Source organism: Lepidochelys kempii, chromosome 6, assembly GCF_965140265.1.
Source record: "Lepidochelys kempii isolate rLepKem1 chromosome 6, rLepKem1.hap2, whole genome shotgun sequence".
Taxonomy (NCBI): Eukaryota; Metazoa; Chordata; order Testudines; family Cheloniidae; genus Lepidochelys; species Lepidochelys kempii.
Window position 1 is genome coordinate 72145756 of NC_133261.1, and position 25527 is coordinate 72171282.

General features: G+C 45.5%; 1 protein-coding gene across 1 annotated transcript in view; it reads left to right on the plus strand.

Annotated features, from left to right (window-relative positions):
* Window positions 1-24766, plus strand: part of LTK (leukocyte receptor tyrosine kinase) — a 167558-nt gene extending 142792 nt beyond the window's left edge. Inside the window, exons 25-29 of the mRNA XM_073348710.1 lie at window positions 13273-13365; window positions 14474-14575; window positions 16700-16834; window positions 17695-17785; window positions 18569-24766. Of these exons, the coding sequence (XP_073204811.1) occupies window positions 13273-13365; window positions 14474-14575; window positions 16700-16834; window positions 17695-17785; window positions 18569-19336 (1189 nt within the window). The 3' untranslated portion in view covers window positions 19337-24766. The remainder of the gene's footprint in view (window positions 1-13272; window positions 13366-14473; window positions 14576-16699; window positions 16835-17694; window positions 17786-18568) is intronic.
* The last annotated feature ends 761 nt before the right edge of the window (window positions 24767-25527 follow it).

The following is a 25527-nucleotide window of genomic DNA, read 5'->3' on the forward strand; positions in this document are numbered from 1 at the left end:
ACTATTTGTGGATGTCGTGCTAAAGAAGAGCTAACAAGGGCTACGAGTAGCTTCTAAAAATTCCCAGTTGGCTGGCAGCATCTCCCCGTTCCAACTGAGAACTGGTTTCAGTTCATGTAATTCCCAGGCACCTTGCTGAATTCACCTGTCACCGCCACAGCTCTAAAAGCCATCATGTGCCCAGCTCATGTCAGTGAAAGGAGCAGGGACCCACACCCAGGAGGCGGGAGTAGGTTTCAAATGGGATTGTACTCAGGGTAGCTAGCCTGTCTCACCACCCATGCAGCCAAAGCTACGCTGCTCTTTTTTAGCACACTAGCTCAATCAAAGTTAGCATGAGTATATCTGCCTGAGCTAAAAATTACGCCTCCAGCTCCAACATAGACATGCCCATGGTGTGTGTGCTACACAGTAACAGGGTGCAGCTATGCTAGGAAGGGGAGGCTTCACAGTGGCAGGCAGAGCAGAATATCCACAGCCAGGTAGAAGCACACTTACACACATATCCCCTTTCTGCAGAGCAAACAGGCTTAACCGCTACACTGCCAGGCAAGGGTGGGAGAGACTGTAGGGAAAAGAGGGAAACAAACAAGAGGCAGGCAGCAATCTGAGCAGGGAACTGTGAGGCTGGTGTTTTGCTTTCCGCATGCTTCCTCATGCTCTTGTGGTTAGGGCAGTGGAGGAGGAGATTGGACACTGGGGTTGTGTTGTCAGTTCTGCCACTGATTCAACATGAGGCCTCAGTCAAGGTACTTCACTTCTCTGTGCCTCAGTTTTCCCCCTCTGTACATTGGATATAATAAGGGATATTATAAAGGTTAACCAATACAAAGCACTTTAAAATCCTCAGATGAATGTTGCTATAAAGGGATTATTATTTATTATTAAGCACAATACAACATATGGAAATTCTAATAATATCTTCTCAATGCAAACATTTCTGAAAAGGACGTTAACAACTCAGGACTGTGCTGGCTTGCCAGCTTACTGACACAGGGCAAAATTGTGACTGTGTGGGGGTGAAGGGATGTAAAGCCCCAACCCTAACTCCTTGCAAAGCTGTCTGGGAAGGGAGAGCGGGGTCTGAGTCCAAGCAGGCAGAAAGAGACAGGGAGTGGGTGGATCCAGGACTGTGCTGCCCTCTCCCACACATACCCCATACTAGGCAGTAGAGTGGCTAGTTGTGAAGGGCTGTGAATGCTGTGCCTAGTAATCATCCAACACAGCATATTCTATCTCCTGCACAAAGCAGGAGCTTCAGAAGAATTCAAACTCAGAGGGTTGTCCTGAGTCACACTTCCTTTCTGCAGCTCCTCCTGAGCTGATACAGGTATGTGGCACCCCTTACTCAACATAGTCCATACAGTGTGACAAATGACTCATCAGAAGCTGAATTACATGCGAGAGGCTGAGGAGTTTCATAGCTGTCTTATAAACTGTTTCTCAGTCTCTTCCACATCAGAAAGTCTCCACAGGGGGCTGTTCGCAGTCCCTGTAGTGACTCAGATCTTTGCTCTGAGCCCTTGGTTTCGGACCAGCCCTCAGGTAGAACTCCCCAGACTGCTTTGCTTCCAAGTGGTGTACACGGTAGAATCCAGGACTCCCTCTGGACCAGACCTGGCATAGGACTTGTGAAAGACTTTTCTCTGTATCTTGATTTCTTCATTGCCCTCAATGATTTTCTCCTCAAAGCAGCTAAACTCAAATTCTTTTGGCTTTCTCCCCTCAGTAAAGGCAGGCAGCCTGCAGGAACCCAGCTCCCAGCCAGTATGGGGGCAAGGTCCAGACTGAGATCGTTGAGCAGGTCACATGGAAATTCCCTCCACTGAGACCAGGCCAGAACCAGTGTCAGGCTCTAGGTTCCAACAGACACATGGGACAAGTTTTTTTTCAAACCCCCTCCCCTCCTCCAAAGATGGAATCCCTATTCCTACTGCTTTCAAAGCAAGCCATGAAACATTCCAACTCCTGTGAATTCTCAGATACCAATGGGCAATTTGTCTCCGGTGGCTCCAACTCACTCTTCATTAGGTGCAGACTGCGGTTGGTCCCCACTTAGCCCAGACCCAGCATCAGGGAGCGCAGGATGAAGAGTTTCAGATCCTGCTCTCCGAGAGATGGACCAGCTTCTAGGAGTCCCACAGGAGGTCATGAAGTGGCTACTGCTTTCCTTAGGGAGGTATGCAGGATTCATACCTGCAGATTGTTGTTCCAGGCTGCTTGGTAATGCACTGACTCCTGCACAGGATCCCTGCTCTCAGGTGTTTGGCCCAGGGACTAGTGAAGGACACTGGTCACAACCAGCTCTTAAAGGGGCAGCACAAAGTCTTAAAACCTCTCAGGAGAGACTCCCCCTCTAAAGGAGAGGAGGAAATCTCTAAGTCTGAGGCTTTGAGTGAGATACCTCAGATGCTCAACTAAGCTTTGCAGAGTTAAGCATGAATGGGGGCTCTAGCTTCACAAATGCTTAGTGTTTTATTTTCTAAAAACATAAAACCAAACAAAGAAACTGGCAAAGCTGAAGAGCTGTGTAATTCTTCCTTGCCTGCTTTGTGGCTGTGATGAAGTTGGATGGGAATTCCCTAGCAAGACCTACTTATACCTAAGAACAAAAAAGGTCTTCTTACTCTGCTTAAGCTTAACCCTGCTGTGGCCATAGTGAAGCATATAGCCATATCAACTGAGTGAGACAGGATCCACAGACAGGACAATATGATCATCACTCAGACTAAACTTGGATACAGCAACCTCAGCCTTGGGAGTATTGGCTGCAGCCTCTTATTGCGTAGGTCTACACACTCTTGGGATGCCCTTGGGAGCATGTGCCCCCCGACATACACATCCCAAGTCCTCCATAAATCTATTTTAAACTACATTTCCCAAGTAGCTTTTTCAGGCCTGATACTTCACCTGATTCTGATTTGCTGTACATTCAAAACTTCCAAAGACAGGTCCTGGGGGCAACTATGACTCCAACTGAAGAAACTGGAATTGTGGACTAACATCTGGTGTCCTTCCAAATATTTTGTTGAGGCACTCTTTGGGTAGCACAGAGACAAAGGCATTGCTGAGGCTGTATGCCAGGGGCTACGTCCCTCACTCCTTCCGGTGGGAGACTATTCAAGCTCCCTTATCTCAGCCAGTGTTCCCTTTGAAGCCATTGTCTCTCCAGGTTCCAGCATGGAGATTATGTAGCAGAGGAGGTCATTGATACCTATCCTAAGAGTTGGAAGACTCCGGCTGAGATTCTCTGGAAAACCACCCAGCCCCAAACATTTCTTTTGTTTTTCGGTGTTCCGAGAGATTTCACTCTCTCTGTGAAGGTCACTATACAGTGTGGGCCCTCATATGTGGGTGAACCACCTCAGAAAATGGGTGCTTGAGAACATCAGGGAAGGCTATTCAATAGAACTCACTCCTTATCCTAGGAACAAGTTTATCCTTTCCCCACAGTATGTTAAAATTAACCAGCAAAGTCCCTTCATAGCATCAGAAGATGAAGGGCACAATAGACCATCTCCTACGCACTGAAATGATAGAACCAGTTCAGTGGGGGGAGGGGGAAAAGAGATATTTTGGAAGGGACACAAGATGCTTTGTTGTACGCAGAAACAATGGCATGCAACCCATTTTAGATCTCAGGTCTCTCAACAAGTCCATAAGGAGATCAATATTCCAGGTAGAAATACTGAAATCCATCATTACAGCACTATCTTCCCAAAACTTCAGAATATGAAAATAAATATCCTGGAGACCTACTGAAGATATGATCAGGGAGAGTCACCCAGGGGATACTTTAGCTTCTGTTACAACAAGATGCATTTTCAATATAGAATACTTCCGTTTGGACTCATAAATTCTACCTGGGTATTCACAAATTCTGTATCATCTGTCCCTTCAAGTGAAAGGGATACATGTCTACTCTGGTCTGGCCAACATTCTCATCAGATTATACAGAGCCCAGAAGACATAGCTGAAAGCCTTCAGAAACCTGGCTTTGTGCGAACAAGTGGAAGGGCCAGTTACAGCTCTTACAAAATTCCAGCATCTCAGTTATCATCCAAAACTATCTTTATTTCATTTCAGAAGAATATATTGTCTGATTTGCCAAACATTAGCACACATCTCCCAAGATAAAATATCTGACTCAGCTCCTGTGCTACTTGGTCTCATGTGGATACCCAGTCCTAATCTTGCTTCATTTCCAGACAGCAATTGCAGCAAATAAGTATATGAAGATCTTGGTCCAGAGCCAGTACTAGTATCACTTGGTGAATTTAATATTATTTAACAGCTACCTGATCATAGTTTCCAGAGAAGCTGGTCTTAACTACAGATTCTGGACACCATGTAGGGGGAATGTATATGGACTCCTATGTGGTTTGCGGGGTGGTGGGGGGACGTAGACCAAGTAGGCGACATGGGGTACAACCTGCTTCATGTTATGGACATCAAGATCACTCCTTTTCCAACAGAAGATTCTTTTTTAACTGTGTATATAACTGCTAAGAAGGCAGAAAACCTTCAACACTGCTGAGAGAGGTAGCCTTGTTCATGTCCTGGACAGATGCTCTTACTCTGTTCTTTGGGGTTCTATACCAAGAAGGAGAGTCATGGTCAACTGACTCAGCAAGACACACTTAGAACTAAGGGAATGCGGTCTAGATCAGCTAGCTTTTTGGTGCATCTCTGGCCAGGTTGGAAGCTTATTGATGAACTTCTTTGCACCCAAGTCCAGTTGGAGAACCAAAAGAGGAGAGGAGGAAACACTTGAAGGCAGAGGCTGTTGATTATCTTGTGACGGGTTAGATTCCACTTCTAGGATGCCACCTGATGTGCTGGGGTTCAACTGAGCCTCCCCTGCTCAATCAGCCTGGGTTCCCGCTCCCTGCTTGGCTGAATTAGGCTCTCCAGCCTCTTGCAGCGCATGCACACACACACACACACACATATTCCTTTTTGTGTGTGTGTAGGTAGGGCCACACCCCACTGCAGACACAGACTGAAGTCAGCTCTGTGTGACAGGACTCCCTCAGCACTCACGTGCCCACCCCTTTGGGGAGACAAACCCAAAACACTACTGTCTTGCACTGCATAGAAATATCCATACAGCACAAGCTCATAAAATGCTCCCTCTTCCTCAATGTGAAGAGAGATGTGCATGACTTCTTGCTGCCCCCCACAGCTAGAAATTGCATAAACTGGGTTTAATAATAAACAAAACAAATTTTTATTAACTATAATAGGCAGATTTTAAGTGGTTAAAGGGATAGCAAACAGAACAAAGCAGATTACTAAGCAAATGAAACGAAGTGTGCAAACTAAGCTTGACACACTCGGTAGGTAGGATACAAATTAGCAAATTCTCATCCTGAGTGATAAACAGGCTGGCAGATTCTTAAGACACAAGTTGTCTTGGCTTTCCTAGGTTTTCATACACAGGCTAAAGATCTTAGCCTGGGACCATAACTTTTCACACTTCAGTCTTTGTTCCTCAGGGGTTTTCAAGTGTGTTGTCATAGGGAGAGTGAGGACCCCTCCTGTTGTCATTGTCCCTCTTTTACATCTTCCCCCCCAACTTGCTGGAAAGCTTTTTTGCTGTGACCTGGGTCAAACAGTTCCCATTGTGTAGAGCTATCTCTGAGAGGCTTCTATTACACACAGTTCCTGGGGTAATCCTTATGCTTGTGTACATTTCTTTAATAAGCCACTAACATTGTTTGGCCTCATCCACCATAGCACATTTGAAATACAAAAACATGGTCAATATTCCTAGCTTCAGATACAAAAATTATACATGCATACAAATTGGATAAACACATTCAGTAAATCATAACCTTTCCAATGATACCTCACATGAGCCATCTTGCATAAATTATATCTTAGTTATACCATATTCATATCATAACCATATTTCCTTGAAGAATAGGGGGTGTAACGTCACACCTCTTATCTCAGAAGTGGGCTAAAAGGCCTACTTTATACCTTTCCTCCCTCAGCCACTGAAGGTGAAGATTGTGAAGGAACAGGCCACAGTGATTATAAACCTCTTCTCATAAACCCTCAGGTCTTGGTTCTCAGACCTGATTCAGATGTAGCTCAAACCTTCTCTCAAACTCCCAACAAATACATAAAACATAGCTCAAGAGTGACCTATCCTGAACCAATATCCAAACCTGCCTAGCCCATCAGCTGGGAAACTGAGAGGAAAGATCTATAATCACTCATTCTGAGAAGCTGATAAACACCCTCCTAGCATCTGAGAGGACATTCACAGATTATGTCTGTGGGTAACTTGAGGTTTAGATGTTGGTGTTACAAGGGACACACATCAGGGCAAAGTCAGCTGAAGCAAAAGATGGTCTAGCGTTTTGATTAGATGGTCTGACCATGGGGCTCCAGGGCAACACTTTTTGGAAAGGCCAGCCAGCAAAGTCAGGCATATTGCACTGTAAGAAATTCATGAGAATCTCCCATCACTGTCACACAACAGATTCCTGAGGACCACTCCTCTTATCAGTCCTGTAGCAATACACACCTCCAGTCATAATCTGGATCTGTGTGTAGGATCTACAAGTCCACATAAAACTACTTGTCAGCATCACAGTTGGTAGCTGTCTTCCTCTTCTCACTGAAACTGTCTTGCCTACTCAACACCTCCTTGTCCAAAGGACTGCAGAGCTTGGTATGCTCTCAGTTATACTTCAGATACACATTCCACCAAACATGGCAGTGCTGTAGACTCCCAAGGCCTCTATCTCCAAGGTCACCACATGTAATAGGAAATGGTATTGTTGCCTTTTTGAATGAAACCAAGCACTCTAAGAGCATAGAAATGCATAAGTTAGATGTGAACAGAGCCAACAGAGGAATAAAAATTTCTATAACAAAGGTTTCAGAATAGCAGCCGTATTAGTCTGTATCCGCAAAAAGAAAAGGAGTACTTGTGGCACCTTAGAGACTAACAAATTTATTTGAGCATAAGCTTTTGTGAGCTACAGCTCACTTTATCAGATGCATGCAGTGGAAAATACAGTGGGGAGATTTTATATACACAGAGAACATGAAACAATGGATGTTACCATACACACTGTAACAAGAGTGATCAGGTAAGGTGAGCTATTACCAGCAGGAGAGCCGAGGGGTGGGGAGAAACCTTTTGTAGTGATAATCAAGATGGGCCATTTCCAGCAATTGACAAGAACGTGTGAGGAACTGTGTGGCGGGGGATAAACATGGGGAAATAGTTTTACTTTGTGTAATGACCCATCCACTCCCAGTCTTTATTCAAGCCTAAGTTAATTGTATCCAGTTTGCAAATTAATTCCAATTCAGCAGTCTCTCATTGGAGTCTGTTTTTGAAGTTTTTTTTGTTGAAGAATTGCCACTTTTAGGTCTGTAATCGAGTGACCAAAGAGACTGAAGTGTTCTCTGACTGGTTTTTGAATGTTATAATTCTTGACGTCTGATTTGTGCCCGTTTATTCCTTCAGGATAGGTTGTAGATCCTTGATGATCCATTGGAGAGGTTTTAGTTGGGGGCTGAAGGTGATGACTAGTGGCGTTCTGTTATTTTCTTTGTTAGAATACCTGCTACAGGACAGGCCCATCTGCTACCCAAGATCCATAAACCTGGAAATCCTGGACGCCCCATCATCTCAGGCATTGGCACCCTGACAGCAGGATTGTCTGGCTATGTAGACTCCCTCCTCAGGCCCTATCCTACCAGCACTTCCAGTTATCTTCGAGACACCACTGACTTCCTGAGGAAACTACAGTCCATCAGTGATCTTCCTGAAAACACCATCCTAGCCACTATGGATGTAGAAGCCCTCTACACCAACATTCCACACAAAGATGGACTACAAGCCATCAGGAACAGTATCCCCGATAATGTCACGGCAAACCTGGTGGCATTTGCTCCAACCCCTCAGACAGAGACAAACACCTACAAGATCTCTATCAAGCATTCTTACAACTACCACCTGCTGAAGTGAAGAAACAGATTGACAGAGCAAGAAGAGTACCCAGAAGTTACCAACTACAGGACAGGCCCAACAAAGAAAATAACAGAACGCCACTAGCCATCACCTTCAGCCCCCAACTAAAACCTCTCCAACACATCATCAAGGATCTACAACCTGTCCTGAAGGACGACCCATCACTCTCACAGATCTTGGGAGACAGGCCAGTCATTGCTTACAGACAGCCCCCCAACCTGAAGCAAATACTCACCAGCAACCACACAACAGAACCACTAACCCAGGAACCTATCCTTGCAACAAAGTCCGTTGCCAACTGTGTCCACATATCTGTTCAGGGGACACCATCACAGGACCTAATCACATCAGCCACACCATCGTAGGCTCGTTGACCTGCGCATCTACCAATATGATATATGCCATCATGTGCCAGCAATGCCCCTCTGCCATGTACATTGGCCAAACTGGACAGTCTCTACGTAAAAGAATAAATGGGCACAAGTCAGACGTCAAGAATTATAACATTCAAAAACCAGTCGGAGAACACTTCAATCTCTTTGGTCACTCGATTACAGACCTAAAAGTGGCAATTCTTCAACAAAAAAACTTCAAAAACAGACTAACAAGAGACTGCTGAATTGGAATTAATTTGCAAATTGGATACAATTAACTTAGGCTTGAATAAAGACTGGGAGTGGATGGGTCATTACACAAAGTAAAACTATTTCCCCATATTTATTCCCCCCCCCCCCATTCCTCACACATTCTTGTCAACTGCTGGAAATGGCCCATCTTGATTATCACTACAAAAGGTTTCTTCCCCTCCTCCCTCCCCCCCCCCCCCCCGCCCGGCTCTCCTGCTGGTAATAGCTCACCTTACCTGATCACTCTTGTTGCAGTGTGTATGGTAACACCCATTGTTTCATGTTCTCTGTGTATATAAAATCTCCGCACTGTATTTTCCACTGCATGCATCCGATGAAGTGGGTTTTAGCCCACGAAAGCTTATGCCCAAATAAATTTGTTAGTCTCTAAGGTACCACAAGTCCTCCTTTTCTTTCTATAACAAAGGCATTCAAAAGCCTCAGGTACAAAAGCCTTACTGTGCACACTGTGAAAAGAGCAGCAATTTTGTGGGCAGAGAAATCACATATATGAGGAGGCATGAAATGCTATTACAGGGTCTTCCAGCCACCTTTTCTCAAACACTCTAGACTTGACATCCCCACCTGTGCTGATGCAGCATTTGGTAGAGGAGTGTTTTGGAGCAGGGAGCCCCCATAACCCTTAAGTTTATTTTCAGTTCTACATGGGTAAATTTGAATCTCCCCTTCCTCCTGCCCTAGGGATGATTTACGTCTTTCTACAGCCCACTGTGAAGGCTGTCTGACACAGAGGGGACTGAGAAAAGGGAAATCCTGTCTTACCATTGAATTTTCATTCTAGGACCCTCCATGTCAGATAGTGTGACCTTCCCTTGGAGGACTGCATTATATCTACGGTTTTATTCTGGCCGTTGCTCGTTTGTTGAGTAGTTTGAAAGGGAAGAGGTGTTCCTCCAGGAAATCCTTACATTTTATGTCAAGGCTCTGCTGTAAAGAGTTTGAGTTGAATAATACTTTTATACAGTTAGGATTTTTCAGTTTTGGGTGCTGTCTTTCTGGAGAGTTCTTTTGGGGGGGCCAACGTAATCCCCACCTCAGAGCCAAGATTTGGTCTGCCTCCAGTCACCCTGGAATTGGGGAACACCCCACTGTGAATACCATCTGACACAGAAGGTTCTAGAATGAAAATTCTCAGGTAATACAGAATTTTCCCTGTTATATATATCTATCTATATCTATCACACAGTGGAGCCGGTTCGCTGGAACCGGTTGTTAAATTTAGAAGTCCTTCGCGGGACAACTGGTTCTAAAAGGGCTTCTAAATTTAACAACCGGACAAAAGTGGCGCCTTAGGCACCAGTTCCGTGGGTGCTTCGGGGCTGGAGCACCCAAAGGGAAAATTTGGTGGGTGCAGAGCACCCACCGGCAGCTCCCCGCCCCGCACCCAGCTCACCTCACCTCCGCCTCCTCCCCTGAACGCACCGCCCTGCTCTGCTTCTCCGCCCCCCGCCCCTGGCTTTCCACGAATCAGCTGTTCGTGCGGGAAGCCTGGGAGGGCTGAGTGGCAAGCGGCGGCTTCGCGCTCAGGCTCGCAGAGGTGGAGCGGAGGTTAACCGGGGCAGGGGCGGGAGGGGGCGTGAGGAGGGCCGCCCTTGCCACAGCAGGTAACTTGGGGGGCGCACAGGGGAACCACTCCCTGACCCCGCTCGCCTCCGCCTCCCTGGGCCTGAGTGCGAAGCTGCTGCCTGTTTCTCAGCCCTCCCAGGCTTCCCGCGCGAACAGATGATCCGCGGGAAGCGACGGAGGGGGTGGGGGCACGCGGAGAAGCAGAGCAGGGTGGCACGTTCAGGGCGGAGGCAGAGAGGAGGTGAGCTGGGGCTGGGAGCGGGGAGCTCTGCACCCACCAAATTTTTCCCATGGGTGCCCCAGCCCCAGATCACCCACGGAGTCAGTGCCTAAGGCACCACTTTTAATGTGATGAGTGGGGGGAGCGGCCGCTCCCCGCCCCCCAGCTATGCTACCCCGCCTCTAGGAGCCAGAGGGACCTGCCAGATACTTCTTGGGAGCCGCCCCAGGTAAGCACTGCTGGGACTCCCCACCTCGTCCCCCGGCAGGTCTCTCTGGCTCTTAGGGGCGGGGTGCGGTGGGCACCCACTACGGTGGCCCACGAGACCCTCCTGCCTGGTTCTGGGGGCAGTCAGGGGATGGGGGGTGGATGGGGCAGGGGTCCCGGGAGGGGGGAGGGGGCCTGCCACGATCCCCTCGTGGGGTTAGGAGGGAACCGGTTGTTAAGATTTTGGCAGCTCATCACTCTGTGTGTATATATATATATATATATATATATATATATATATATATATATATACACACAGAGAGAGAGAGAGAGAGAGAGAGACACACATTTTTCAGGCAAATAACAGAACTTGCCTTAAAGTGCCCTTCTGCTCAGAAAAGTGACTATATAAAAGACACCTTCCCACTCAGCAGATCTGCCCCCTGTGTGTAGTCAGAGTCCTATCTGCTGATTTTACTGACTAAAATAAGCTTGACTGCTCTCAGCACTGCAGAGCCAGAACATCTACGAGGGAACAGTATGGATCCTATTCCTTTGTGTACATCATCAATAAAAGACTTGTGTACTAAGCTTCAATCTGTTACACCTATCTAAACCCACTGAAGACAGGGGGATTGCACAAGTGTCACTGAGGTTATCATTTGTCCTGGAACAATTTTGTTACTGTGGTGATGAGGTAAAAAGCAAAACCCCAGCTTGTTTTTCAGATGCAGGGGGAGTTTTCAAGGCTGGTGGGGAGAAGAAATATTTTACTTGCAAAGTACACACATTTTTCTGGCCATCACCAAGACACAATTAAAGACAGACACACCCCTCCCCCCCCCCGTTTCATTATTTTTAACAAGGTGCTTTTCAGAGCACAATGGTACTTTAGAACAAACACAAACTCTTCAGCTTCGCTCATGCATTCACCTCCTTCCTGTGTCACAAATTAAAGGCCGAGTCCTGCAAAGTTACTCTCAGATGCAACACAGTTAATTTCAATGGGACTAAGGACGGGTGTAAGCCTAAATGTAGGAGTTATGATTTGCTAGATCCAGCCCCAAGAAAATACAAACTTCTTTCTGGGAAATATCAGTCAAATGGCATTTTGCATTAAACGAGACACCACTGAGGGTTATGGAGAATGCGAAGGAGGCACAGGTCTTTCTTTAAAAAAAATCCAAGAGGAAGGGAGGCTATGTTAGCAAATGGCTAAAGTGGGAGAACTGGGTTCTGGCCTGACTCTAACATTGACTTTCTGTGTGAGCTCTGACTCAGTTTCCCACTTTATATAATGGAGATGGTGCTTACCCTTGCAAAATGCTTTGAGATTTTTGGATGAAGAAGCTCCATTTAGGTGCTATGTAGTATCTGCCATTAATAAGAATTAGAACAACATAGCAATCATTTTTAATAAACAAAGGCCTAATCCTACTATGGCTTAATTTCAGTGTGGTCACTTGTGGGAGTGAGGGTTACTCATGTAAGGCTCACCAGTTCAGCTCCTATAATCCCCCCCCCCCTTTTTTTAAACCTAAATATGTAAGATGTAACAGGAATGGATCTGATATGTAATCATGTTATGAGTACTATACGAGCTGTGATGTAAGAATCTAAGAATATTGATATGTAACCTAATTACTGAGAGAGACTGTAACTTACATTGGTGTTATAAGAACTTCCTGTGTGAATGTATTGATTTAACTTAATAAAGTCTGTGGGAACAGCAAACAGGGAAGACCATCTAGGTACACACTAGAAAGACAATGGGGTTCAGCTATTAGCATCAGAGAGCCTGTTTCTTGTCTCCAACACACTGTAAACACTGTTTGCCAGGCTGGGAATTAGAGATCAAAGGAAAAGCCTCTCTGCGGGGCAGATGGTGAAGTTCACTGGTGAGCGACTGTCTAGCCAGGCAGGCTGGCACAGGTAGACTTTGCAGTGGCAGTCTAATGAAATTGTCCTGTTCAGATCCAGGGGACGGTAAGCCTTAGAGAAACGCAGGCTTTGCAAATTTAGGCTGGTTTATTGATTTTAGGATGGGTATTTTTTTTAAATGCTTTTGTTCTAAATAAATGATACTTTAAGGAAGCTGCTTGGTCACTAATTACCACTGTCATTGTCCTCAAGGGGTGGGCATGGATCGGAGTTCATGTTGCACTTCCTGTCAGTGCCTGGCTCAAGCCAGGGAAGCTAATGATCCAACCAGCGGACCAATATCGGTGATGAATCCTAGTCATGTGCCACCTGAGGCATGTTGCACAGATGCTAAGAAGACTGTCCCCAGGCAGGGGCGCTGGAACAATTTGCACAGTGGAGGTGCTGAGAGCCATTGAACCAAACCGTAAACCCTGTATATAATGGAAACCACATCAAACCTATGTCCCCGAGGAAATAGTACTGCAAGGTCTGAGCCCAAGGCAGATCTGCCACACTGATCACTGCTGATACAGAGGACTGCCACCTGGCCTGAGAATGAGAGAAATGCATGTTTCCACCCTAACAAAGCATGAGGCCTGACACCTACAGTGTGGGTGGTACCTGGAGAGACCAAGATGTGTAGGAAGTGCAGTTACCCTGGTAACCATTTCATAAGGTATTATAATTCATAACTCCATTTCTCTTTTAAGGGATATAGCTGCAAGGAACTGCCTGCTGACCTGCACTGGGACAGGACGAGTAGCCAAAATTGGTGATTTTGGAATGGCCCGAGATATATACAGGTAAGGAGCAGGAGTATTCAATTTGCTTGGAGAAAAGTAAATGAAATGACATCTCCAGAGCGTGGAGGGATCACATGTATGTCTGAAAAATATGAGCTGTCCCATGACAGCTGAGCTAGAATCACCCCAATGGAGCCAGCCATTATCTCTAGGGGAGTTGTCTACACTAGACTATTTACTCCAGTTAATTGCTTGTCAGTTAAGTTGGCTAACACAGTGGTTTTCAACCTGTGGTCTGCAGACCCCTGGGCTTCTGCACACTAGGTCTAAGATTTCCAAAGGAGTCCACACCTCCATTCAAAATGTTTAGGGGTCTGCAAATGAAAAGAGGTTGAAAGCCACTGAGCTAACACATTTGCACATGCTAATCTGGACATACCATGTATGTTTGTTCCAGGGGGCACACTATTAATGTTTCTTGTGTCCAGACTAGCATGCACAAATGCATTCACCAATTCCAGCTCATTGGCATTCAGTGCACTTAAGTTTAAAAAAATCTAGTGACAAACCCAAGGTTTCTGAAATAAACACTGCACTGTTGCCCTGCACCTTGGAGAGTCATTGCGCCCGTGCAAAGTGGGTGTAAAATCCACACCAGCTCAAAATGGTTGCATTTGAGACCTGTTCCCCATTCAGTGTGCACCAGTGTAGGTGACCATATGAAGTGCAGCCAACTGGAAAACCAGGTCAGGGAACCATCTGGGAACCAGTCTCTGTGGTGGAGTTTCAATTGTGGGAAAACAGGATACAAAGCCAAGCATTCATCTGGCAGTCCAAAAATAAGTGGATTCTTCAAGGCATCATGTTCTTCAGGAGGCCCTGGTTCAGTAGTTAGCCTCTTCCATCACTGAACCAGAGGCCAAGCTTCTTGAACTTGTGCAAAGACCCTGTTTTGCCCAGACATCACCTTTAAAGAATTCATTTTAGTCTCTTTTATCAACTCTGAGGGTTACAAAGTTCTTGCTTATCAATTCTCGCACAGAATTGTCTGGGTTTATTCTGCCCCCAATTGGCGGAGTGGGAAAGACTCGTTATTCATCTGACCCCTTTCAGCCCCTGTGGAATTTGATTCAAAGCCCTTAATTCTCCTTGCATTTGGTCTTCCCAGGGCAAGCTACTATCGCAAAGGAGGGAGAGCCATGCTGCCTGTCAAGTGGATGCCACCAGAGGCTTTCCTAGAGGGGATCTTCACCTCCAAGACCGATACCTGGTGACGATTACCTTTTACTCACCTCTGCAAGCCAGCCGGGGGGGGGGGGGGCGGTTAGGGAGTCCAATGCACATGTGGCGACGTCAGCTGGTCATCAGGAATTGAGGTCTTCTCACAGATAAAGCTTTAAACATGTCAAAGTTGCCCAAAGTCCTAGCAGAAGAAATCAAGAATTCTTCACTTTGTCTTCAATTAGAGTTTTGACTAAATGAGTCCTGAGTGAGAATTTAAGAATCTGGCCCAACATCAGTAGAATACATAAAAATACGCAGACACACTCCTTTGGGTGTGCAGCACCCCTTCACATTATGCTACGAATGGCTACAATTTACAGCCCAGGGGACAGCTGTCCAGAAGCAGGGTTCACCGCTGATGCTGCTGCTCTTTGCCTGGCAGGGACCCCATTGGCAGAATCTGCCTGAAAGATATGCTTAATCAGTGTATTTCCCATGTGTGCTGGCCCTGCTTCATCTCTGTCCAGCCTTGCCCACTTTATGGACTGCTCCAGATGGTTCTGGGCCATCTAGCAGAGCAGGTCCTGGAGCTGGTTTGCACCACTGAACCCCTGACTCTAACAGGGCTTTCCACTGCCAGGGGCTGCAGCCTGTGGAAAGAAGAAGCTGGGTGACAGCACGTTTGTCAGCCTTGCAATGCCCCAACACTATGCTAAGGTACTAGTGGTGCAGCATGTCCGGGTTGCAAAAGCTGGCTGCAGGACTGCACGTTTGCAGTATGTGGCAGCAAAGTGCAGAGGGGAAGGGCTGTTTAAATGCCTGATATTAAAGCACAGTTTTAAAATCCAAACAAGCAGGAGCCTGATTTTCAATAACATCACTGTCAGACACTTCTAACTTGTTAACCCTCAGCATCCGTCACTCAGCATCCATAGCTGACAAGACTGCTTAGATGCTGCTATCTTCATAATCACACGCATAATCACTCCTTCGCTTTGGCATTATTTTAACGCGGAGACACTGAAATATAAAATTACTGTAGACTTAAGCGGAAGCTCTGGCGAGCTGCTGAGGGAATGGTATTTATATAAATGCCTTTCAGATAAACTTTTTTGGTTTTAAAATAAGCACCTCCATCAGTAGAGCATTTGTGAAAACGTACTGGAAAATGGAAGGTGTTCAGTTTGTGAAGAACCCTGTCTATCAGCACAGTATCCTCTTAAAGTGATGCTGGCACATTGCTTCCAATGCCACACTGACCCAGTTCCCTGACAATGTATTTAATTAGCAATGCCTGGACCTCCAAAAGATTAGGGATAGATTATCTGTCGTATCAGAGCAGACCAGTCAGTGGCCAGCACCAGATATTTCAAAGGAAGGTGTACAATCCCTGTAATGGGCAATTATAGGTAACCCACCTTTAGTAGAAGTTTCTTCCTAGCTCCCATCAGACAGGGGTTGGTGAAATTCTGGTAAGATTAAAGTCAATGGCAAAACTCATATTGACTTCAGTGGAGCCAGTATTTTACCCTTGATCTCAATGATACCTTGTGACAGGGAGTTTGCTAGGTTAAATGTGTTGTGTAAAAAAAAAAAAAGAGAGAGTTCCCGATGATCAATTTTAAATGAGTGGCCTTTCAGTTTCACTGGCTGTCCCCTTGTTCTTGTATTATGAACACTCAAATGTTTGGACACCTATGCAAACAACTTGAGTCTACAGAAAGTGGAAATCTCATGCAATGTCTGATACTTTTATGTTGCCAGTCAAGCCAGATATACCACCTTAATGGTGCTTTAGTATTTCCACTTCCAGAGCCAGGTAGTGCAGAAAGAAACAACACTTTAAAATAAGTTATTCTGATATTTTGGAACCTCACAAAATTAGGTTTGGGTGACCATCCAGATTGATTCTAAGGGTTTGTCTACACATGGAGTTATTCCAGAATAGCTATTGTGCTTTACTTTCACACCCCAACTTCATCCAAATTATCTTTCCAATATAGACAAACCCTTATTTTAGTCACACTGATTTTCTGTCTGTATGAGTGATCTGGAGCTTTAGGATGCTGCACCAAGATAGTGTTGTCTGAAGGCCTTTTAGACCAAATTCTAAAGGCAATAGGGTACAAATCAAAGCCTAAGGGGCATTGTTGGCTGGTTTCTGTGGCAGGTCCTTTGGCGTGCTGCTGTGGGAGATCTTCTCATTAGGCTACATGCCCTATCCTTGCAAAACCAACCAGGAGGTGCTGGAATTTGTCACTAGTGGAGGAAGAATGGATCCACCAAAGAGCTGCCCAGGACCTGTGTGAGTATCTCCTCAGCCTTAGACACAAGTCAAAGGCTAGAAAACATTCAGACTGGCTAGTCAAACATGGCTGCCACCCCCTCTACACCCAAAACAAACTTTTTACCCTAGGTTTTCCTCAAAGATTAACAGAAGTTTAAGTTGAGAACACCATTAATTGGTACCCATTTTGGCAGTCTCAGCAGAGAGGCCCAGGGTTCAGTGGAATGGGAGACTTAGTTACATACTTTCCTCATACCAGGGGGTCCTTCCAAAACCTGATTGAGGCTCACAAGCGGGGCAAAGTGAGGAAGGTTAAGTTGCTATTTCCATGTTATACCCGTTCTGTGAATAAAACAACGACTTCAGGGCTGGTAACCTGTCAACTTTCATCACCAATAAACTTCCATACAATTAAAAATACAGGCTCCAGTTCTGGGATCTTGTACAGGCCCTCTTTGCCACCAACTACCAGCAGATTTCCTCAATGTGGTGAATACTCACCTGCCTTAGGAAGCATATCAGGTGTGTGGCCAGAGAGCATGACTGAAGCATGCACAGGTGCTCTCCAGAAATTCCCCATTTGCCAGAAAATCCCCTTGGAACTATTGAAAGCTGTGCACAAATTAGAGCAGCACTGAGTAATTGCACCTTCCGCCCCCACCCCCCCGCCCCACCTCCCATGGCCCCAGAATCAGGGAACATGAAAATGACACAAGGCCAAGTTTGCACTGCCCCTTGGGTACTGTGCTGAGTGCAGTTCTTCTGGACCTGAGAACTGGGCCCAGAGACAGACCTGAAAAATGAATCCATATTGATTTGTGGTTCTGATTTATCGTTATTTATTATTAATTGGCACAAATATGTATTTATGTCTCAAGTTACCGGATCATGACGCAATGTTGGCAGCACAGTCCGGAGTACCGGCCCAATTTCTCCACCATTCTGGAAAGAATCAAGTACTGCACACAGGTACTGGCCTTTAGGATTTAAGTTTTGACTAGTTTATGGCATCCAGACCATCCTATGATACAAACATTATCACCCAAAACAGAGGGAATAGATTGCTCTGATTGGCTAATTACTTTCCCAATTCCCTTTGTGCTTCGCCTGTACTTCAGCTAGTATTTTCATTTGTGCTTCTGTTAATCTCTCATCTCACCTACCTCCAACCCATCAGCATGCATACAATCCCTTCCTGTGAAAATGGTCTGCTTCCACCTCTCAGCTCATTCAGTAGTGAAGAGTGTTTGATTTTTGATGGAAAGGTTTCCAGAGCCCATCACAAATTCTCAGGCCCTCACTTCACTCTTCAAGGTTTTTTCAAACTTCCTTGAAAGCCACAGCTGAACTGGCATGGAAGAAGGGGGTGAGAGGGCACGAGGGGTTGATAAGCTGCTAGCCTTTTGCTGCTGGAGACCTGGATCCAAGCATAGTTTAAGATGCAAGAGGAAATTATTAGATGTTGGTGATCTCTGCCTAGTCATTAATATCAGTAAGACATCACAAATTGGCAGCCTGTGTTCAAAAGAAACCCTAAAATGAAATAAGTTTTAGCAAATAATAAGCAAGGTGCACAATCAAAATGGTGCATGGCAGCTTGCACAATGCATGGCTGCATTACACACAGCTGGCGCTAACCACTGCTAACATTATCTTACTTTTCTGAACACTTCCCTGAAAAAGTATGTGGAAAAGTCACAACTGGGCATGTTCAGAATGTAAAATGTGATTACTGAATCCTTTCTGTTTCAGGATCCTGATGTGATCAACACAGAGCTGCCCATTGAATGTAGACCAGCATCAGAGGATGAGGGGAGCTCTGTGATGTGCCCAAATAGTTCCAGTGGGATGGTCCCTTTGCTGGTGAACCCATCCCTCACACCTCAGCTGGCTCCCATAACATTAGAAACTCATCATGCAGGGCATAAAGCTGGACGTCCACAGGAGCTGCTGGTGGAGAACCTTGGCAATTGGACTGGCAGAGGTCCCAGCCTACCGTGCCTCACTGATTCCAGCAGCAGGGCATGGTTCCAACAGACCGCGAACCAGAGGCTGGAATCAAGCAGTCAGCCGGCACACAGACCACACAACACCAAAAACCTTTGGAACCCAACCTATGGATCCTGGGTGATGGAGAATATCTGCCGCTCCTGTCCCAACGCCAAGCTCAAAGCAACCACAGAGCGAGAAGATTCAGGTTTTGATGGGAACTGCAGCTCCTCCCCTAGTTCTCGGGCATCTCCAGCCTCTCCGAACAGAAGCCACTGTCCTCACAGGAATATTGGTGGGATAGAACTGGTGAAGCTCCAGACTTTCCCCTGCAGCAATGTGAATTATGCGTATGATGATCTCTACTATGTCACTGATCGGCCTTCAGCTTTGGCAGTGGGTAGAGCAGGTGTGCTAAGGAGCACCAGTCTGCACAGGGATGGGAAGCCTTTTTGTAAGCCAGAGAAAACATCAAGAGAGAGGGACTCTGGCCTCTCCTTGTCAGACGACCTGAGTGTTACACCTGTATAATAGGAGATGTTCTTCCAAAGGTCAGGACTTCACACTGGGCATGTATGTATCTGAAAGGGCAAACTGAAACGTCTTCTTTGGTCTCTTATTTCCTCCATTCAACTTTCAGATGGGTAATGTTTTAACATCAGAAGTGTTCTGCTGCACCCTCCGACACACTGGATTCCCAATCTAATGAGGAAAATTGAACTTGCTACTTCAGTCCATCAAGAGTGTTCCCTCCTATTGAGCCAGTGCCACTGATTTCAGGATATAAATAACAATGGCTTTGTTGCACTGACTCAGAGTCCGGTGTTCATGAAAGGAATCATTCTCAATCTGCTCAGGTGAAAAAATAAATAAATAAAAAAGAACTTACCATCCAATTGTTACAGTTGGCTGGAAATGACAAACAACATAACCACTCTTTTGATCTAACATACCAAAAATTACGTGCTGTGGCAGCAGCAAACTCATAAAGGCCATTGTGTTCCCCAGAGCTTTGCACATTCTAGTGATGCTGGTGCACTGACAGGGAAGTAACCAAATACAGCCACGTTTGCACTTGCTTGATCGGCAGAAATACCAGAAGAACATTAAATTGAAATCAATGCAGCAACTGAGAAAAACAGAAGAAGTGGGAGGGGAAAATATTATTTCAGGCTCTTCCGAGATCATGTTTTAAAAAAGATGAAGAGAAAACAAATTAGTATTTTTTAAAAAAAATAATTAATGGAGTTGATTGCATCCCTTTGACTGGTAAAGAAAACTTGCTTCTTACCTCAGGGGCTAACTTACCTCACAGTTCCTGACCTCGGAGGTTTGGGAAAAGTTCTAATCAATGCCCAACTCCACTACGTTGTGAGAACTGGATTTCTCCTTTCTTTAAATGGACTTTACCTGGGATGAACTTTATTTTTAAAAAGACTCTAGTATTCAGCAGTAATAGCCCATGGCTATAAACTGAAGATTTAGGGCCATTACTGTAGAATGCTGGGTTCTTGATGTTCTTTATTTTAAATACAGAATATAGAAACTCCTCTGAAGTGGACTTCACTGAGACAAGGAGGGCATCTTGAAGGGAAACCACCAAGAAGTGTTTTATTTGAACATAAATCTTAAAATGCCTCTTCATAAAGCAGGATTGGATACTTCAGCCCCCTGGGAAGTCCAAACAACAGCTTGGTTTTGTGCACCAGTCTCTCCTTTTGGGGAATGCTTACAGCAGAATATGGTTTCTTCTTGACCTCTTAATAGTACAGCCCTGTCAGTTAAGAAGGCAGGTCCCCGTTCTGGAAAAAGAGTTGTTATTTAAAAGGCTTCCTACTGTAGTTTGCAGTTAACCTGATATTTACTGGTTAGAGCCTTCCAAACAAAGAGACTGAAAAGGTAAAGACAGCACTCGTTATACGCCCAAAAACATCTCAGAAGCGCTTTGCCCTTGTGCCATTTCTGAATTCCCGGCTGCCAATGTTCAGGTAACAGGGGAGGGTTAGCTGTGTGGAGGGAGGATGGAAAGAGTGCCGCGAAACTTTATTGATTTGTAGAGTCTATCAGAAGTGCAGCTCCTTCAATCACCATCTGTATGTTTAGTGTGAAAGTAGAGCCCCAAGGATACACATAAGTTTCATAAAGTAGCTGTTCCCTTCAGGCAGGAAACCAAAGTGTGAATACACCAAGATCTCTGCCTTACACCTCACCTATGTTTCCTGAGTGAAGAGTGGCTGCTGCAGTCATAGTGGTTAGGATCACTTCACACCCCACATAGGCATATAGTCTGTGTACGCAATTTGGCATAAAAAGCAGTCTCCTCGAAAGAGATGGTTAACTATAAGCACAGATTCCATTTCCTCTGCAGCAACAATTCATGTATGGTGCGGAGAAGCACACAGCTGATGTGGTTGCATTCTATTTCACACCAGTAACAAGTGCTGGGTGTCTCCAACTCAGGGTTAAGGTCAGTCAGTGACTTACAGTTTGTCCCATAGCTTCCTCTACTCTCCAGGACCACTGTCTATAGAATGGATAGTTTCAAACACCATCAGTTCTCAGCCCTTTTGGTGGTGATAGGTGCATTTCTACCAATGGAGCTTGCACTGAGAAAATCAAATCCATGTAACGGAATTATAGATCTTGATGGCCAAAAATAATACCTTATTTTGATCCTTGGTGTGAGGTAAATGGATGTAAGGATACAGGTAGCTCCCAGATGTGTGGGATTGTTCCAGGAGGGATGGGGCAGAAATGAAATGATTTAATAACTATTACTGCTTCTAAGTGGAACTTTTTCCTCCCTTGCCCCCTTCTGCTGTGGTCTTCCTCTCAGAGCTCTGCGCACCCCGTCATTTATCCACCTTCCACTCCCAGCTCTGAGACCCTGCTTCCTGGCTACCACCCTTCCAGGTGGGGAGCAATGGACAGTGTCAATCCTTGGATCTCCTCAGTGTAAATCCTTAACCGACTAGCAGAGGCGCTGGTGAGCAATTCTTCCTCCTCCCAGAGGCTAAGCATGTTTTCTCCCTCACTTCTAGCTCTACATGGCCAGCTCTGGTGTATGCCAACGAGGAGCAACTACTGCTCTGTCACATCTGGCCTGAACCTATAAGCCTTGATTCCCCCATCCCACCGCTGCTCAGTAGCATGCCTCTGCACTGCATTCAACTCCATCCTATTTCAGGTGACACTCTTACTCCCATGGCTCACTCATGACTTGCTGTTTCCCCAGAGATACACTATCAATAGTTCTTAAAAACTGTTGGCACTCATAGTAGTGACTTGCTCTTTGCTGCTGCTGCTGCATGTTTCTCACAATTGGGAGGGGTCAAGACCTATTGCAGTGCAGTTTCTTAAGCTTTAAGTCAGCTGCAGTGGAGGTTGCTCAGGGAAGGCATTGCCCACACTGGTGTGATTCAGATACATGAAGATCTTTACTGATCACACTTTCATGTGCCACCGATGCCTAACCACTTTCAGATGTCACTGACCTCCATTATTCTGGGGGGATTGGTGGTACATATCAAGGAGAAGGTGATGTGTAGAAAACAGAGCCAGGGGGGTGAGTGAGTGGGGTGGGAAGTAACATACTGTCTTCCTTTGCTGGATCTTTTCCTAGTACCAAACTGACTATGCACTAGACTGCAAAACTGACTATGGACTAGACAGTTTTGCTTCATTCTGCAGTGGAGATGACTACAGGAGACATACACACGTTCTACCTCCACCCCACAATCCTCCAAAATTAATGACTTTTAATGATGTGACAGTGAGGATCAGAAATGAGCTAAGAATGCTGTGGAGTGCCTACATGCACTGTGGCTAGCTCACACCAGTGCCATTTCCTCTTAGGATACACTACATTGATTCCCAAATTTAGAAAGTGAAACAGCGATTAAAAACAGGTTAGGAAGTGAGGTGGGCTAAGGCTAAGAATGGGACACTATCACCATCAGTGCTTCTCAGGCCTCCTTCACCACAGCATCTAGGTGCCATTGTCTAAATGTAACAACATCAAGTCCTTCTAGAAAAAGAACCAAGCTCTCCCCCATTCCCTTTGGATAAAAACCGCTTACTTATGCATAGTTGATTCTAGCTGGAGCCTTCCAAGAGAAGGATAGAACATGGAACTGCACAGATGGAACAGTTATCCACAATAATGGGGACAGGGGGCAGTTCAAAAGCATCCGAGTTAAGAGCACCAGTCCTATTGAAGTTCAATGGGCCTAACTCACTTAGCTGCGTTGGAAAATCCCACCCACTAATATTATGTATGACTATACTAGAGGAGAGCTGTTAATAATTCCCCTATCATGACGCTGTCTGTCCAATCCAAAATCTTATTACTCTAGGCACAATTAACCATACCAATGACACATGCCAGTCTTGAGGGCCTAACATGCTGGGAAAAGCTCGAGCATGATAACTCATATACTCAGAATGCCCAAATTAGAGGATTACGGGTAGCAGATTTTTAATTGCCTTTATTTATTTTTTTTAAGACACTTTCAGTTGATAGCAAATGAACGAACCAACGTTGTCAGCATCGGGATAGATTAGCATGGTAGCTAATGCCCCTAAGGATTTGGTTTTGGAAGAGGAAGTGCGTGAAAATGAGACCCTTCCACAGAGTCTTCAAACACTGGTGCGTCAGCCACCCATGGGAATGTTGTATAAAAACCCTGCTCAGCTTGATGGGTCTTTTAATCTTTGCATTTAGCTTTGCGTGATTAAAATGGTTTCACGCTGCCAGCGTTGAATACTGTCTTGAAATCAGGACCTGCTTTTTTGCTCATGAGGTTTTAATCTTACACCTGTTTGCTTTGATTGATGATTTATGTTGCTTTTTACAACCCCCTTATGTTACAGTTTAGAGAGGAAACTGTAACACAGAGAAACCAAATTAATCAGGAGTCTAACTGGTCTTTCTTTTTGGAATTAACTTTCTGCCTTTCTCGGCTTCCCTCTCACAACACCCATTATATCCACTTTCCTCAAGTCTCTGCACTCCTGCCCCAGCTAGTTTGTATCTTCTTCTGACACCCCCTTTTACATAAGCTTTAAAGTAAATAGGCACAGTTTAAAATACCATTGACTGAAAATGCCCTCCCCAGCCCTGCTATCACAACTCTTTCCTAAGATTGGTTCCATTCTCTCTGGTCCTCCATCTTGGGCCAGGTCTACAGTAGGAGTGCTTTGCTGATATAGCTATACTATTCTAGGAGTGCACTCCTTGTATGGATGCAGCTTTTGCCATTATAGCTTATCTCTCACACAAACGGATGCACACAAAATACACTATACTGCCAAAAGGGCAGATATATCAGTAGAACTGCTTCTACACTAAGCATTTTTGCCAGCAAAGCTATGTCAATCACAGCCCTGACTGCCATAGGTATACTAGCAAGGGTTTGCCGTGTAAACCTGGCCTTCCTCTGTCATCCCAGCCAGTTCACTCTTCCTACCCTACTTTAGAAAAAAACAAATCCCATGCTTATGAGGGACAATACCATTGGGTGTCTCTACACTGCAATTAAATGCCCACGGCTGGCCTGTGTCAGCTGATTTGGGACTCAGTCTCTGGGGCTGTAAAATTGCAGTATAGATGCTCAGGCTGGAGCCAGAGCTCTGGGACTTCGCAGGGTGGGTGGGTCTCCAGCCCGAGGCCTAAACATCTACACTGCCATTTTACAGCCCTGCAGCCGACCCAGGCCAGCCTGTTTAATTGCACTGTAGACATACCCATTGAGACCCTAGAGCCTTGTCCCACTTCTTTATTTAACTGAATTGCTTTTGATTTGTTGTTACCACTGCTTATGGCAACACTGCACCGACCTACGCTTTGGGTCACTGTAAATAAATAGATACCAATTCTGCTTCTATGCAATTTCAAGCCAGATAAATGTATACTTATATATTTACAATACAAAAATAAAGAGATGCTAACAGTCTCTATTTGGTCTCCGTGTTAAAGTTAACACCATCTGGATACAGGGGAGAGAACTAGGTCTCTGTGAATAATTGCCAGCCCAGGAGCCAGGTGGTTCAAAGGACAGAGCACTGCTCTTCCTCTGGTAGCACCTAGTACGGGTTCCCTGCTGGAGTTATCAGCTGCTCTGAGTGTGGAGAGATCATCTCAACTGCTATGAATCATTGGGTTTTAGGACACTGAACCAGAGATTTTCATGGGCCGGTACCTATATCCCTGCAGAAGCCATCAGGTTTGGTGTGGGATTAGGGATAGATCCAGTCTGTCTCTGATAGGCAGAGGAATCTAGTTCAAATGGGCCTTTGTATTCCACGTGACTTGGGGGCAGATTTGTAAAGGTACCTAAGCACCTAAAGACAAATATAGGCAGGTAGGATGCCAAAGACCAATGGGACTCAGGCACCTGTGTGCTTTTGGAAGTCCCACTGGGTGCCTAGCTACATCTTCAGGTGCCTACATGCTTTTTAAAATCTGGCCCTGGGCTCCTTGGCCCTGAGCAGGGCAGGATTTCCTCTGTCATCGTCCATGAGTGTCTTCTCAGTGCGTAACTTAAAGATGGCCAGGATCCCAGCCTCCAGGAGATAGTGGAGCAACAGGCACGATCTTGAGCCAACCTCAGCTAGTCCACTGGGGACAATCACCAGGAAATCCTGAAATGCTGCTCCCACCTGCAGTGGAGTTTGGCTGTGCTCCTGTTTTGTGGTGGCAAGAGCTGACCAATGACTACAGT